This window comes from Sarcophilus harrisii, chromosome 3 (genome assembly GCF_902635505.1).
Source record: "Sarcophilus harrisii chromosome 3, mSarHar1.11, whole genome shotgun sequence".
NCBI classification, from domain to species: domain Eukaryota; kingdom Metazoa; phylum Chordata; class Mammalia; order Dasyuromorphia; family Dasyuridae; genus Sarcophilus; species Sarcophilus harrisii.
In genome coordinates, this window is record NC_045428.1 from 236,536,175 (window position 1) to 236,552,934 (window position 16,760).

The following is a 16,760-nucleotide window of genomic DNA, read 5'->3' on the forward strand; positions in this document are numbered from 1 at the left end:
ATTTACTTCAACTGTTTGCATTCCTAAATGGGAAGATAATACATGTAACACTTGAGAACATTGTCTTTATTAGGGCAGTTAGAAGGAATCTACACAGATAGAGGGCACAGATGTGTCAAGTATGTTGGGATTTCTCAAAAAGAAAAAAAAAGGAATGTAGGGTTGAAAAAGAGGTATACACTAGGAGAAGAAGAAAGGGAGAAATGGAATGGAGCAGACTTTTCTCACATAAAGGAGGTATGCAAGGAAGAGATTTTACAGTGGATCATCATGCACAGTAACAGTAAGGTTGTAATGATAATCATCTATGAAAGACTTGACTACTCAGATTAATACAACAATCCCAAGTAGTGGTATAATGGTAAATAATACTTTCCCAGCTCTCCAAAACAAATAGAATTTAATTTGCAATATTAAGAAATAATGAACATAATGGTGTACCTGGGAAAGACCTGGGGAAACCTATGTGAACTGATGCCATATGAAGTGAACAGAATTGGGAGAACATTATATGACTTAGCTGTTCTGATTAAGACAATGATTCAAGACAAATCCAAAGAAGCTATGATGAAAAATGTTATCCACATCCAGGTAGAGAACTGATAAACTCTGAATGCAGATTAAAGCCTTTTTTTTTTTTTTTAATATTTTTTTCTTTGGGTTTTTGTGTGTTTCATTTTTCAAAATGACACTATAGGAACATGTTTTACATAACTTCACAGATAATTGATATCATATTGCTTGCTTTCTAAGGAGCAGAGAAGAATTGGAAGGGAGGGAGAAAATTTGGAATTCACAATTTTAAAAATGAATGTTATATATTCTTACCATGTTAACATATCTTGGATTATTTGCCATCTAGGGAGGAGGTGAGGAAAAGGGAGGGAAAATTGGAATACAAGATTTTGCAAGGGTTAATGTTAAAAAGTTATACATGCATATGTTTTCAAAATTAAAAAACTTTAATAAAAAGTTTTTAAAATGTGTATGTAATTCAGAAATATTCAATGAAATAAATTAAAATATATCTTTTAAAAAGCAAGTTATGGTATATGAATGTAATAGCATACCATTGTGCTATAAGAAATTATGAAAGAAATGGTTTCAGAAAAACCCAGAAAGATTTGTATGAACTGATGCAAAGGGAATTGAGCAGAAACAAGAGAATGACTGATTAAATAATAATAATATTGTAAAGAAAATAAACAGAAAGACTTTGTAATTCTTCTTTAACACAGTGGTTAATCACAGTTCCAAAAACATAATGAAACATGCTATCCAGCTTCTGAAAGAGCTAATGAATTCAGAGTGCAGAGTACGTGAGAGATGTTCAATGAAGGAATTTGCTTTATATAACTATATATTTTATGGATTTTGTTTTCTTGTTTTCTCAATGTATAGAGAAGAGGAAGAGAAGAGAAGAATTTGGAAATAAAAATAAAAATTTAATTTAAAAAAGATTTATCAAAAATATTTAGCTTTTTTTACCCTAGCTTATTAGAAATTAAAAGTATGACAGTATATTTAATATTTAATTTTAAGTATCTTTTTTTTTGAGATTAATATTTCTTTTTGTTTAAAGGTAACTTTAAGAATCGAGCTGAGATGCTCAATTTCAGCATCAGAATTAAAAATGTGACTAGAAAAGATGCTGGACAGTATCGCTGTGAAGTTAGTGTACCATCTGACCAAGGCCAAAACCTTGAAGAAGATATTATTACTTTGGAAGTATTAGGTAAAGAATGATTTTTTTTTTCATTTAATGGTAATCTGATATATGAGTGTATTCATATGAATTTTCTTTTAAAAATATTTTTAATCATGTTGGCTCTTTATTTTTTTAATCCTATGTAATATTATAGAAGGTGAAATAATGGTAAATTCAATAAAGAAGTAACTATCAATTTTAAGGTTTGGCACAAAAATTCTTAATCTAGGGTCCATGAACTTGCATATATGTGTATTTTTCTAACATTTTAATAATTGTTTTTCAGTTTAATTGGTTTCTTGTGTAATGTTTTTTATTATGTTTTATGAACTTAAATACATCATTTTGAGAAGGGATAACATTAATTGGACAGCCAAATAGATGCATATAAGACTATGAATACTTGATCAGAGGCCCAGAAAGATAATGTGTCACAAGAGTTTGTGACAAAACTGGGATTAGTGCCAGCCTTTTCTGATTCAGTCCAGTATTTTTTCCATAATTTGGCCTTTACACTTTGGATGAAAAAACTCATCTCTTCCAACAACGTGGCACAATTACAAGGCAAAAGTAATGAAGAATATCCCAAGAGAGTCACTATGAAGTATCTGTAAAAATTATATTTCAGAGTTCCTCTCTTCTTCTCTCTATCATTTAATTAGGAAGGCTATTTAAATATGACCTTGATCAAGGCAGGTTCTTCACTAGTTAAAATGATAATGTTTGATTAAATGATATATCTATTGTTCTTTGGTGCTCTAATATATGACTCTCATTTGTTTTTAACAGGACCTATGATTTCATCACTATAGGGAATTCTTAGTGAAGGTCTAGACCCCATTATAAATCCCACCTCTAATACTTACTAGCTGTGTTCTCCTAGGCAAATTGTTTAACCTTTCTCTTGGTTTCAATTTTCTCTAAAAATGAACATCTCTAAAATGAGAATAATAATGAATAGCACATACCTCATAGGGTTGTCATATGTAAAGAGTTTTGCAGACCTTAAAGTACTGTGTAAATGTTATTGTTATTATTGTAGTTCTTGTTGTTACTAATGCAGACCTATATCTTCTAGTCTTAAACTTAATTTCCTGAGGCACTAAAAAATTATGAATAAACTCAGAGGAGCATCTGGTCTAGTTGGATCCTTATCCAGAGTTCCATCAAGAAGTCTGATCAATTTTGAGTTTTCTTTGATTTTGAAGTTGGTTTTAAGTCTAAGGAATATCATCTAGTTTGTAATCCCTAGCTAGGAGACCTGAAATCTCAGCTCAGTGGAGCTAATCAACCTAGTTTCAAAGAAGTTTTTTAAATGGACTGGGACCAACTCTGGCTTGGACTTGGTCTTTTTGTTTGGATGATAATAATAACAATAGTAACTCATGCTTATATGGTTCTTTATAATTTACAAAATATAAAACACCATGTAAGTGTGAGTTTAAAACCATTAGATAGAGGGAGACCACTTGAAAAACAAAAGGATGTATTAGAGAGTTGTATATTTTTGCCTGGCAATCAAAATTTGCATTTGCCTTATAAAATTTGTAACATATGTCATCTATTGTTTAGTGGCACCTGGTGTTCCATTATGTGAAGTCCCCAGCTCAGCTCTGAGTGGAACTGTAGTGGAATTAAAATGTCAAGATAAAGAAGGTTTTCCAGCTCCTGAGTACACTTGGTTCAAGAATGGTGTTCATTTACTAGAAAATCCCAAAACTGGCCACAAAACAACCAACATTTCTTACACAATGAATAGAAAAACTGGAACTCTGGTAAGATAATTTGGTTGACTTAAATTGGTAAAATTCTTTAAAAAGCACAAACCTAATAATTATTATGATTATCTATTTGTATAGCTTAGTGGAAAGAAAGCCAGAATTGGAGTCAGGAAGACTTCAAGTCTTATCCTCTGACACATAATAACTATGTAGCTATAAGCAAGAATTTCTTGGGGCATCTACAAACTTTCTTAAGACTTAATTGTAGGGATATAGCCATCTTGCTCTAGTGGAGAGATTTTTCCATATCAGGAATTTTCTATCAGTTTTGCAGGTCCAGTTCCACCCTTGTCCTCATTACATACCTCAAAAAATAAATAAAAGTTAAAAGTGCTAGAGCTAAATTTATGAAGAAAAAAAGAGTCTGTTGCTTGGATTACTGCCTCTGACATCAATGGGATTAGTAGGGAAAATGCAAGGGGAGTCCAATATAGAAATAGATAAGCAAGAATGATGAGGAGGCCTGTGGTAGTAGTGATAAAGACAGGTAGGGAAAGCTGAGAATAGGATAGGATGGGGCATGGTTTACAAATTCTTATGGTGGAAATTTCAAGGGGGTAGGTAACAAGATTTTTCTGCTATCCTATTCCTTATCTACAAAAACACAGAAAGCATAGGTTCCCTTATTAGTCACCAAGTAAATACCTGAATATCTCCAAAGATATTCTGATCATTCACTGCTCAAGCAATGAATGTCACAAACTACTTGTCCTTTTGTATTATCTGTGCTAGTAATCTACTACATAGATAATTCAGATTTGGCTATCATATATGACTATTCTGCTTTTGATGAGAATTGATCATTATAAGGATAAAGTTTATAGGAATCTCTAGGTGATCTAAAAGTAAGCAAGATACTTGAAAAAATCTTAGTAAATTTTTTTATTTCCTCATTGTGACATTTTCTGAGGTAGGAAAGTCAGGCTTAGAGTTCATTTTTCTAAAGTGACATTAAATATTCATTTTTAGATTAATGTCTGTAATCGACAGAACATGAAAATTTAAAAACCATTATTATTTTAAAACTCAAAAACAAAAATGTGAAATCCTTAAAAAAAAAAAAAATCCGGCATCTCTTTTCACAAAATGTATATTTGTAATTAGAAACTACACTTTGGATCCTTAGTCTGTTAGAAACTGAAGCACACTAAAAAAAAAAAAAAAAAAAAAAAAAAAAAAAAAATGCTCCTTATTGAGATCTTGTCCTCATCACTCTCAAAAATCAGCAGGGGCAGTCAGCAGGTCCAACAGTTCTTATACTTGTGGGACAGGAAAAAACTGCTGTCACACCTTGCTATATTTACTTTAGATTTATTTTTTCTCAAAGCAGGTGTTAGAACACAAAAACATGTAAATTTTCCATTTTCCATGGTTAGCATCTGCCCTTTAAAGAATTTATGCTGTCAAAGGAATGACCTAAAGATAAATTTATTATATAATATACATCAATAATAATGGACAGCTGAAGACATAAGATATAGGGTACAGGGCCTAGAACCAAGAAAATATGCCTTCAAATACAATCTCAGACACTAACTTTGTGATTATGAGCAATTTACTAACCCTATTTTCCTCAATTTCTTCATCTATAAAATGAGTTGGAGAAGGAAATGGCAAACTAGTCCAGGATCTTCACCAAGAAAATCCCAAATGAGGTCACAAAGAATTGGACGTGACTAAAACAAGTGAACAACAATAACAAATTAAATAATAGTCAGCAGAGGCAATGTATGTTTTGTAAAGCTTGTAGTACATGATCAGTATGTGTACAATGTCTTCCTTCTCACTAATCATAATTAAGGATGAATATCATGTTTTATTTTAATTTGTATTATGAGAGAAATTAAGAACCAATTATGGAAGAGATCCAAGTTTTTCCCTCTTCTATTTCCTTGTTTGAAGCCCAGTCAAATATAAGTGGATCCTTCCCCACGGGATTCTACTAAGGCTTGGGTTGGGATAAATTCTTTGATTAAATTGCCCAAGACTGGGTAATTTGGAAGTAAATAATATGCTCAAAATCTCATTCCTCACTTTCTCATTCAAATTGGTCTATCTAATTATAATATTCATTCTCTCTCACTACTTGTTAACTAATCAGAGTCAGTTACCAGCTTGAGGAACATCCAATCTTCCAAGGACAAAGAAGTGTGAATGAGTTCTATGAGCAGCAGTCTTTTGCATTCAAGAGTGTCCTTGACCCTTTTAATAATATAATGCTAGCAATAGTAATACAATGTTTAATTCCCCCAAAACTATGTCTCTCAAACTTTTTTAAACATCACAGTTTTCAAATTTATGGCAACTTCTCTGGAAGTAGACTGCCTATTTTGAGAAAGGGAGCAACATTCTTGTGGGTTGAAATAAGCCAAGATTTCCCTTCTCTGTTTTCCTTTTTCTTTGATATAAGGAAATAAATAAAGAGAAAGAAAAACATAGTAGTGGTGGAAAAAGGAAAAAAGAGGTAGCAGGCCAAATAATTTAAGATACTAGAGACAAAAGATAAAAATGAAACATCCTTGCCCTTAAGGAGCTTACATTCTATTGAAGAAAATATACATATTAAGTAAAAGAGGGGAAAGGAGAAAATGGGGAGGAAGCCCACAGTCAGTGCCAGCAAAGGATCACTTGTAATTTCTTTCTGACCAGTTGTCCAATTCCTTTACTTTACCACCCCTAGACTGAGTGATCATGAAGCTGTTGGTGCTATTATTACAGCCACCTCCAAGACCATCACAAGTACTGTTGAGGTGTGTATTCCTGACCAACACTCACCTGGGTTTCACAGATCTCTTCTGCCAACCTCCTAAGTTGTTGTAGACTGAGAAAAGTATTTTACCCTAATTTTTTCTTGAACCTACCACTCCAAAATTCAGTTTGAGGCATTATTTTAAAGTTGTTTGGAGGATAATGATGGGAGAGTCCAGCTGAGTTACTACCTTTACAATGTCATCTTATCTCTATCTTTCCATTCCTTTTCCATGTTATAATTTCCATATTTCCAAGGTCTCATTTCTAAGATACATATAGGGAACTGAGTCAAATTTGTAAAAATAAGATCTATTTTTCAACTGACAAACAATCAAAAGATATAAATAGACAATTTTCAGAGGAAGAAATTCAAGCTATAAAAATAGCCATATGAAAAAATGCTCTCGATAACTAATAATGAGAGAAATTCAAATTAAAATAACTGAGATACTACTTTCTACTCATCCAATCAACAAAATTGGTCAGAAAACAAAATGATAAATGCTAGATGGGAAATGAGAAAACTAGTACTTTAATCATTGTTGGGGGAATTGTGAAATGGTCCAATCATTCTGGAAACAAATTTGAAACTGTAACCAAAAGCTATTAAATTGTGCATATCTTTTGACTCAATAATGAACTATTAGGTCTATAACTGCAAAGATATCCAAAAAAAGAGGAAAAGAATATATTCAAATATTTTAATAGCAGCTTTTTATGTGGTAGCAAACTGAGGGGTGACTCATTAGTTGGGATATGCCTGAACAAGTATCATCTATGAAGGTGATAGATTACTATTGTGCAATATGAAATGATCTAGGGGTTACCTTCAGGGAAAACTCGAAGGTTTGTATGAACTGATGCAAAGTAAAGTGAGCAGAAACAAGAGAAAATTTACATAATTTACAACCAATATTGTAAAAACAAACATCTTTGAAGACTTTATAATTCTGATCAACATAATAACAAACCACATTTCCAAATGACTTATGATGAAAAATGTTATTAATCACCTGATGAAGAGCTGATGGACTCTAGAGTACATACTCAAACATGTTTTCTTTTCTTTTTTGCCTTTTTTTCCATTTTTTTAGGGGGGTATTCTAATATGGAAATTTGTTGCATTTAACATTCAGATTTGGAATGGGTTTTGTTCTCTATTTTCTGAGGGAGGGAAAAAAGAAAAGAGAAAGAATTCCAAACTGAAATGTAAATTTGAATTTAATAAAATTTAATTAACTAATTAATTTTAATAACAATAAGCAAAAAATTAAGTAAACATAAGTAAATAAGTAAAAAATAAATTTTAAAAGAAGGAAATCACTTTACCAGCTTTGTCAAGAATAGATTGCAGTGGGAAGATAATTGAGTCATGGAGACCAATTAGGAATCTATTGTAATCAAGAAATGATGAGAGCCAGAATAAATTAGAGTAATGGCTGGCTATATTAATTGAGAGAAAACAACACATGTGAAAAATGTTTGGCAAGATATTTTGGGAGGTGTGAAGAGAGAAGCAATGAACCAATCTGTGTGGGTAATGAGAAAGAAAATCAATTAAAGAGGAATAAAAGTACTGCTTTACTTTTGCATGGACCCCAGGGAGATTAAACAACAAGAAATCAACTTGTATTTACTTTCTCTCTGCCTCAGTTGTGGTCAAAAAAATTTCCCAAGGAATTAAGGCTTCTGAGAAAACAATATTAAAATCATTGCTTAAAACCTCTCTCTGTTTATTTCTCAATTGCTCTTTTTAGTTTCCATTCTTTTCATGTTTGTTTCATTATAATTAGAATAAATAATAAAAACACTGGCTTATATTTACCTAGTTCTTAAAGAACTACCTGGCAGAAAATTTGGCACTAATTTCATTCTCTCTACTGTTAAAATGACTTAATTTTTTCCTTTGGAAAGTGTACATATTCACTGTCAATTCATAGAGAATTTGTTTAATAACAAGGGATTCCTTCGATACTAGAGAAATGTGAATTTGTTCATACAATTTGTATTCAGACTTTATAAAAACATACATCGTTTATTCAGCATCATTAGAAGAAAATTTTCAGAGCTCCTACAGCTGATAGCTTATTAGCTTGCTCTATCAAGTTAAACGATTTTCACCTACTCAATCTGTAAAATTCTGAATGAATTTTAAACTGGAAATAATAGCACAAAATGCTTTATCATTTGATATAAAAAAATCTAATCTGTGTAATGGATCACAACTCAGAAAGTTGTTGTACAGTATGATCTCCTTAATAAGAGCAGCACTTAATAAAAATGACTTTTTTTCCTTCATAAATAGCAATTTAACAGTGTTTCAAAACTTGACACTGGAGAGTATTTTTGTGAAGCCCGCAATTCAGTTGGATATCACAGGTGTCCTGGGAAACAAATGCAAGTCGGTAAGCAAAAAAAAAAAAAAGTTGGTTTAAGGGGCAAATGAATGTGTCTATATTGCTGTGGGTTGGATGGTTGAAGGATTTGCCATAAATAGAATAATTTTTGAAACAGAAATAATTTTGGAAAGGAGTAATGGTAGTAGTCTCCTTGCATTTTCAACTAGAAAATTTTGCTTTCTGTTTGTGAAGTATAGGAATCAAAAACTTTTCCAATAGAGAGTACATTTTTGCAAATACTTAGCTCCGCCTCAAGTTTCTCTTTGTATTCTTAGATCATTTGCTGTTTTTTCTCAATACCTTCTATTTTTTGCTCAATATTGAAATAGCCTTTCAAATGACCTTTATAAGCAATAGAGAGAAAATTCCTCTCTTCATTGAATAATCCATCTCCTTGCTCAGTTATAGACTTCATAAAAGCTGCCATTTCCTTTTCCTGTCCTTCTTAGCCAATTTGGCCTTCTGAACTAGCTCATTTTTATCCATGACTTATATTCAGAGTGGGTGGTAATAATGATGGAAGGATAAGAGTTCAACAATCTCTGGGAGGATGCAGTGACCTATTGGACTATCATGAACATAGACTGTTTTGAGAGTGGATACAAGCTTTATTTTGACCATGACAGGGAATCGGTTCCCTTTCTCTGGGGCATAGGCATTGGAGCCAGGAGTCCTGGTCAAGGGATCATGGATTTAAGGGGAATTCTTTTGCACTAAGGCCTTCAATTCAGACCCTCACCCCTTGCTTTCTTTGGTGAAGATAGGAGGATTTACCTGTGGAGGTGTGGCTGCCCAACCCTGAACAACTAATAAATCTAGGGGTGGAAGAGAAGAATTCCCCATCTCTAGGGATTTGAATTTTCAGTTGTTACTCTCTTTGAGTGAAGATTTATGAAGTTCCATGAAAATACAGGTGCTGAAGATCCCAGCTGAAATTGACCCAGTCTGGGTCAGTGACTTATAGACCTACCTGAAGCAAAAGGTTCAGTGATCAGACCCTCCTTTTTCAGATGATAAATAAGGTAGCAGGGAGGCTGCCTATTCCACCTTGTCCATAAACATATGTCCGTAAATATATAATTTTAGCATTATTCAAATTGACCAATGATTAAAAAAAAAAGACTTTAGTGGTCCATGTCTGTTACATATTTACAAAAAGGTTGTTAGATTTTGACTGGAAAGAATGATTCCAAGAGTTATTACAGGAGCCTTTGTTAGTGGTAAATTGGCATATACAGCTACCAGACTGATGGTTGATATGAACAAAGTCCAGAGCCCAATGGCACAAATAGCAAAACTTATGTGTACAGGGCAGGGAGGAAAGGAAAGGAAGTAGAGTGGAAGAGAGGAATGGGACAGTTAATTAATGCCTATATTTTGCAAGACCTGATCCCTGGACTAAATAAATATGCAGTCAGGAGACTGGCAATTATTGTTCCATTGACCAAGGACTTGAGTCAGGTTCATATCATGATCATCAAGGATGTCCTTCCTACAAAAGGAGTAAGGTTGGGGCTGGGGACACCTAAATCCCAGTGTATGATAGATGAAAGTCTACTCAATATTCTGACATTGGCCATTTCAAGTAGTTATGGTCTTATGCCAAGAAAAAAGTGTAGAGGCATACCTCTTACTGATATACAGTTAGGGGAAACCATGGTAGAGGGAGTAGGGGAGCATTTCAACCGGATAGTGTGCTTCCACAACATTTAAATATTGCATTAGAAATCAGAATTACAAGATAGATCAAGGTTACAAAATGAAATTTAAGAAACATCAAGGAATCCGTACAGTAATATGCATTTCTACAACAATGACAATCCTTTTACTCTTTCTTGATTCTCTATCAAATTCCTCATAGTGTCTGTTTTAAACTTTTTCTTCTCTTCAAGCTTCCCAAAATGCCCCTCTGCCCCCAATCCTCTCAGTTTATCACCTTTTCTATTTATATTTTCATTAGGTGACCTGATCAAGTCCCATGGGTTCTGTTTATACTCTTGCTTGGTGATCTCATCATCTCTATGCAGATGACTCCTAAGAGTCATACAAGAGTATATGGGTAAATATTTAATAATGTCTCTCTGGGAAAAAATATACACACTTTTATATTTAATCTTCTGTGTTAACATTTTCTCCTTCACATTCTTAAGTCTAGACAATCTACAAAACAATAAATAAAGCCCTAATTTTTAATACTTTGCTGATTTCCAAGGTATAAATACTTACTTATACTAAAAATTTAATAATCAGTTTCATCCTATCCCTCCTCCTATACATAGTCCTAGTCTCTTTCCTGAACTCCAGTTCCAAATCATCAAATGCCTGTTGGTTATTTTGAATTGTGTTCCATAGGAATCTCAAACTCTGTGTCTCAAACTGAATTCATTATTTCCCCCCAGAATGATCTCTCTTCAGAACTTCCCTATCACTATCATGAACATTACAATCCCAAGCTATTTTGCCCAACAACATGCCAATAAAACTGACAATCTAAATGAAATTGAATATTTACAACAATATAAATTCTCCAGATTAACAGAACAAGAAATTAAACAAGCCATAAATGAACTCCCAAAGGAAAAAAAAAAAAAGCCCAATATCAAATGGCTATATAAGTTAATTCTACCAATGATTAATGAAAAAATAATTCTAATATTATAGAAACTATTTGTAAAAAACAAAACAAACAAACAAAAAAAAAAAACAGTAAAGAAGGGATCCTATCCCATTCATTCTATGACACAAATAACCTCTTGGTATCTAAACCAGGAAGAATCTACACAGAGAAAGAAAACTATAGATCAATTTTCAGTAATGAATTTTGATGCAAAAATTTGATGCAAGGAACTATGGTGGTATATTTCAAAAATGATATACTATGTATAAGGCTAGATTTATACAAGACTGCAGCAATATTTAATATTAAATGGTTCAAATAAGGAAAACAATGAACATGATTGATAAAATCAATAACAACAAAAAGCATCTCCTTATATAAGGATGTAAATAGTTTTAACTTTGTTTAGTCCCTTATAATTGCTTGCTCTTGTTTACCTTTTTGTGTTTTTCATGATTTTTGTGTTTGTATGTCATATTTTCTATCCAGCTCTGGTCTTTTTATAAGGAATGCTTGAATATCTTCTATTTTATTAAAGTCATTTATCTCCCTATGGGATGGTATTCAATTTTGCTGGGTAGATTGTTCTTTGCTTTCTAGAACATCACGTTCCAAGATCTCTTTTATTTTGTTGTTTTTCAGTTGTTTTCAGTCATATTCAACTCTTCATGACCCCATTCGGGGTTTTCTTGGCAAAGATACTAGAGTGGTTTGCCATTTCCTTCTCTAATTCATTTTACAACTGTGAAAAATGAAGCAAACAGGGTTAAGTAAATTGTCTGTGGTCACACAGTAAATCTCTGAGGCCAAATTGGAACTCAGGAAGTCTTTTCTAGACTTCAAATTCAGCACTATACTGTGCTACCCAGTTGCCTTTTAAAATGGTTCTTTAAAGTTGTGGCTGCTAAATGATCCTGACCATGACTCCTCAGTACTTGAATTCTTTCTTTCTCACTGCTTGAAATATTTCTTCCTTGAATTAGAACTTCTGAATTTTCCTTATGATATTCCTGAGAATTTATACTTTAGGGTTGCAATTGTTGGATTCTTTTAGTTTCTACTTTGCTCTGCAATTCTAAGATATATCTGGGAAGTTTTCAATTATAATTTCTTCAAGTATGGTGTCTTGGAACTTTTTTTTGATGTTCATGATTTTCAGCAGAATAATGATTCTTAAATTATCTCTCCTTGATATGTTTTCCACATCAGCTGTTTTTCCTTTGAGATTTTTTACTTTTGACTGTTTTATTATTTCTTTTTTGTTTTGTTTTGTTTTTTTGTTTGGGGGTTTTGGGGGGGGGGGTTTGGCTGAGGCAATTGGGGTTAAGTGACTTGTCCAGGGTTACACAGCTAGGAAGTGTTATGTCTGAGGTCATATTTGAACTCAGGTCCTCCTCACTTCAAAGTTGGTGTTCTATCCACTGTGCCACCTAGCTGTCCCTATTTTATTTTTTCTTGATGTCACTCACATAGAGTCCTTAGCTTTCATCTGGTCAATTCTAATTTTTAAGAAGTTATCTTGTTAGGAAAGGGATTTGTTTGTTTTTTAACTTCTTTTTCTGGTTATTAACTTCTTTTTCATATTTTCTCTCCTTAATTCTTGCTTCTTTTTGTAATTTTTTCCTCTATCTTTCATTTGCTTTTAAAAATAATGTTAGCTCTTTGGAAATGAACTCTTCTAGGAATTATCTTTGGATTTGCATCCAAGGTATACTTTTTCTAAAGCTTTGTTAGATATTTTTGAGTCATTTTTCTTCTCTGTGTTTAAACTTTACAGGTTCCATTATAGCTCACATATTCCTAATGAAGCAGAAGAAATTCAGGAAATCATACTGATTGAATCAACTATAAATTTATGTTTCATATTCCCAACTGGACATTGATAGCAGAAAGGCAATCCTTTTACATCTCTTTAATTTTATTTACTATCTCACTCAACATAAGTGTTCCTTCAAATCTTTTCATCCATCCTTAAACTTCCTATGGCACCCCTCCTGCTCTCTGAGCTGAGGACCTTGCCTCATATTTCACTCAATAAATTGAGATCATTCAACAAGCTTTCTCTTTTCTCTTCTTCTTCACGTATCACTCAGATGCCTTCTATTACTACTTCTTTTCTCTTTGTCTCACATGAAAACATGACTTCTATTTGTGAAGAATAACCACTTTAAGCACAAGTGATCCCATTCTATCCTGTCTTTTCTAGTAAATTGCCCCAAATATAACCCCTAATTTGTCACTAATTTTCAATCTGTCCTTGTCTGTTGGCTGCTTCCTACTTCCTGTAAACATGCTCATATCTCCCCTATTTTCACACGCACAGAAAAAGCTTCTCTTATGCTAATTATCATTCTTTAAACTTTCCCATTTTCATGACTAAACTCCTTGAGAAGACCTTCTCCAGTCAGTATCTTTATTTCTTTTTCTCTCTATTCTTAAATCTCTATGTTTCACTTCTGACCTTATTATTCAACTGAAAATGCTCTCTAGTTATCATTCTGTAACCTTTCCCATTTTCATGACTAAACTCCTTACAAAAGCCTTCTCCAATAAGTAAATGTCTTTACTTCTTTTTCTTTCACTCTAGTCTAGGCAATTGGGGTTAAGTGACTTGCCGAGGGTCACACAGCTAGTAACTATTACACGTCTGAGGCTGGATTTGAACTCAGGCCCTCTTGACTTCAGGGCCAGTTCTCTATCTCCTGAGCCATCTAGCTGCTCCTCACTCTATTCTTAAATCTCTATGGTTTCACTTCTGGTCATATTGTTCAACTGTAAATGTTCTCTATAAAGTTACCGATAATTTTTGAACACCGGTTCTAATAGTTTTTCCTAAATCCCCATTATTCATAACCTATGTGCAGTTTTCAATACAGGTGATCACCCTCTTCTAGTACTTTCAAGTATTTATCTCTAGATTTCTGTGGCACTGTTCTATTCTACTTTTCCATTTGGTATAGAATAAGTGTGGATCTCTCAGAAAGGACCTCTTGCTGGTCCTCTTCCCTTCTCCTTCTATTCTGGTTTTCTTGTTATGATTATCATCTCCAATGGAGTAAATTGTTATGTCTAGGCAGATGATTTGCAGATCTATTTATTCAGCCTTAATATCTCTCCTGACTTTCAGTCTCATATCTTTACCTGTTTATTAGAAATCTATAACTGGATGTCCTATAGACAACTTTAATTTCTCTAAAATTGAGTTCATATTCTTCCCAGTCCCTCCCATCTTTCTAACTTTCAGTTACTATCATGGCCACCACCATTCTCTCAATAAGCTCAAAACCTAAGTATCATCTTCAACCTGTCACTTGTTCTTACCCATCTCCCCATTTTCAATTTGTGGCCCTGTTGTTTCTATATTTGTGTCATCTCTCCTATATATCTCCTGATCTCCTCTGACACTGTCACCATGCTGGGCAAGCCTTCATACCTAGACTATTGAAATAATCTGTTGTTTGTTCACCCTGCTTCTCCCTATTGCAATCATCCTCCATTTATCTTTTTTTCCCCTGAGGCAACTGGGGTTAAGTGACTTGCCCAAGATAACACAGCTAGGAAGTGTTAAGTGTCTGAGACCAGATTTGAACTCAAGTACTCTTGACTTCAGGGCTAGCACTCTTATCTACTGCACCATCTAGCTACCCCCCCTTCATTTATCTTAAAATTTGACCATGTAATCTCTATATTCAGTTAACTTCAGTATCAAATATAGAATCCTCCGCTTAACTTTTCAAGTCCTTCAATAACTGGTCCCTTTCACCCTATCCATTCTTCTTATACCTTACTCCCCTTGAGGTATACTCTGACACTGGTCTCTTTGCTGTTCTTCCCAGATAACTTTCTATTTCCTGATTATAAAAATTTTCATTGCCTGTCTCTCATAAGTAAAATTCTCTCCCTCCTCATTGCCTCTTAGTTTCTCTGACTTCATCAAGCCTCAGCTAAAGTCCCATCTTCTTCAAGAAGCCTCTCCCAGTCCCTCTTAATCTTAATGCCTTCTCTCGTGGTTTATTTCCATTTTAATCATATATATATATATATATATATATATACATCCCTTTTTAATCTGTCCTATTTATCTATCCTTATTCCTACTTGTTTGTAACGTTTCCACCATTACTCTGTGAGCTCTTTGAGAACATTAACTTTTTCATTTATTTATTTATTTATTTTTGCTGAGGCAATTGGGGTTAAATGACTTGCCCAGGGTCACACAGCTAGGAAGTGTTAAGTGTCTGTGGTCATATTTGAACTCAGGGCTGGTGCTCTGTTCACTGCACCACCTAGATGCCCCTAGGGATTAACTTTTTGTCTTTCTTTGTAGTTCCAGTACTTAACTCTTTGCCTGGCATTTAATAGGTGTTTAACAAATGCTTCCTGACTTGACTTGACTTGCTACTTGCTATATTGTATGAAGTTTTGGTTTTAATCTTATTTCTACTGGACTATTTTACACTTTTCCCAGTATTTTAATATTAGATAGTGAGCTCTTTGATAATAACTGGAGTTTTTTGGCTTTTTAAACACTAGACTACCATTGAATGTTGTGTACTGATTGACTTCTTTATTTTTTAACCAGTAACAAATATCACTTTGATGATTATAGCTTTGTACTTTATATTGAGATGTTACTGATATGCCACTTTCTCACTTTTTTTCATTTTTTTCTTTTGAATTAATAAGGAGTTCTAGCCACGTTCTGATAAAAAAGGTGATAGACTTATTGTACAAAATAAAGCACATAGTTTTGGATGTGGCTAATGTGAGAATGTTTTTTTAAAGCTATGGATATTTGATGTAAGGAGGTTTTGTTGTTGTTTTCAGGTTGTTTGGGAGGGTTTACAAACAAGACAATTTTGTCTTGTTTTGGAAGGGAAAGAAAGGAAAGAAAAGAAATGCTCAGGTAGTCAACACACCCTTCTATTCAATCTGATCTTGTAATGGGCAATTCCAAATCTTTGCCATTTAGAGTCTTTTGGTGTGAGGTGGTGATGATGAACCAGAGCAGCACTGAGAACTTTAAGGCTAGAACACAAATTATGACACTTCCAGCATAGTCAACAATTCATCATCATGCATCAGGATTATCTGTAGTAATATAACTAAGAGATCATAAGATTCTTGCATGCAAGTTGTCCTGGTATCTAAGGTGATACCATGGTTCTTCCAATAACACCAACCAGTATTCCCTGGTCCATCAAACCAGAACCTCTATCCCCCCAAGATTCCTATAAGGGGGTAAAATAAGTCTTTGCCCTCTGCAGAGAGCAGTCCCCTATTCAAGGAACTGGCTAAGAGCTGCCCCTCGCTTTTATCCAAAGACTCAAAATTACCACCAAGTTGGCTAAGGGATCACCTTTTTTCCATGTAAATTTGCATTCCTCTTGGTTAGGCAGAGACAGTTATATCTGCCCCATGTCATTAGAAAGCAGGACACTGCCTCCATGGTCCCCTAATCCCTCTATAAAGGGGAGTTGTCTATACCATCTCAGAGTAAAAGA

The 16,760-nt window shown here is 33.7% G+C and overlaps 1 protein-coding gene across 1 annotated transcript in view; it reads left to right on the top strand.

The window, feature by feature from the left end:
• Nucleotides 1-16,760, top strand: part of JAM2 (junctional adhesion molecule 2) — a 90,951-nt gene that overhangs the window by 58,944 nt on the left and 15,247 nt on the right. The window contains exons 4-6 of the mRNA XM_012544365.3: nucleotides 1,583-1,735; nucleotides 3,281-3,483; nucleotides 8,546-8,645. Of these exons, the coding sequence (XP_012399819.1) occupies nucleotides 1,583-1,735; nucleotides 3,281-3,483; nucleotides 8,546-8,645 (456 nt within the window). The remainder of the gene's footprint in view (nucleotides 1-1,582; nucleotides 1,736-3,280; nucleotides 3,484-8,545; nucleotides 8,646-16,760) is intronic.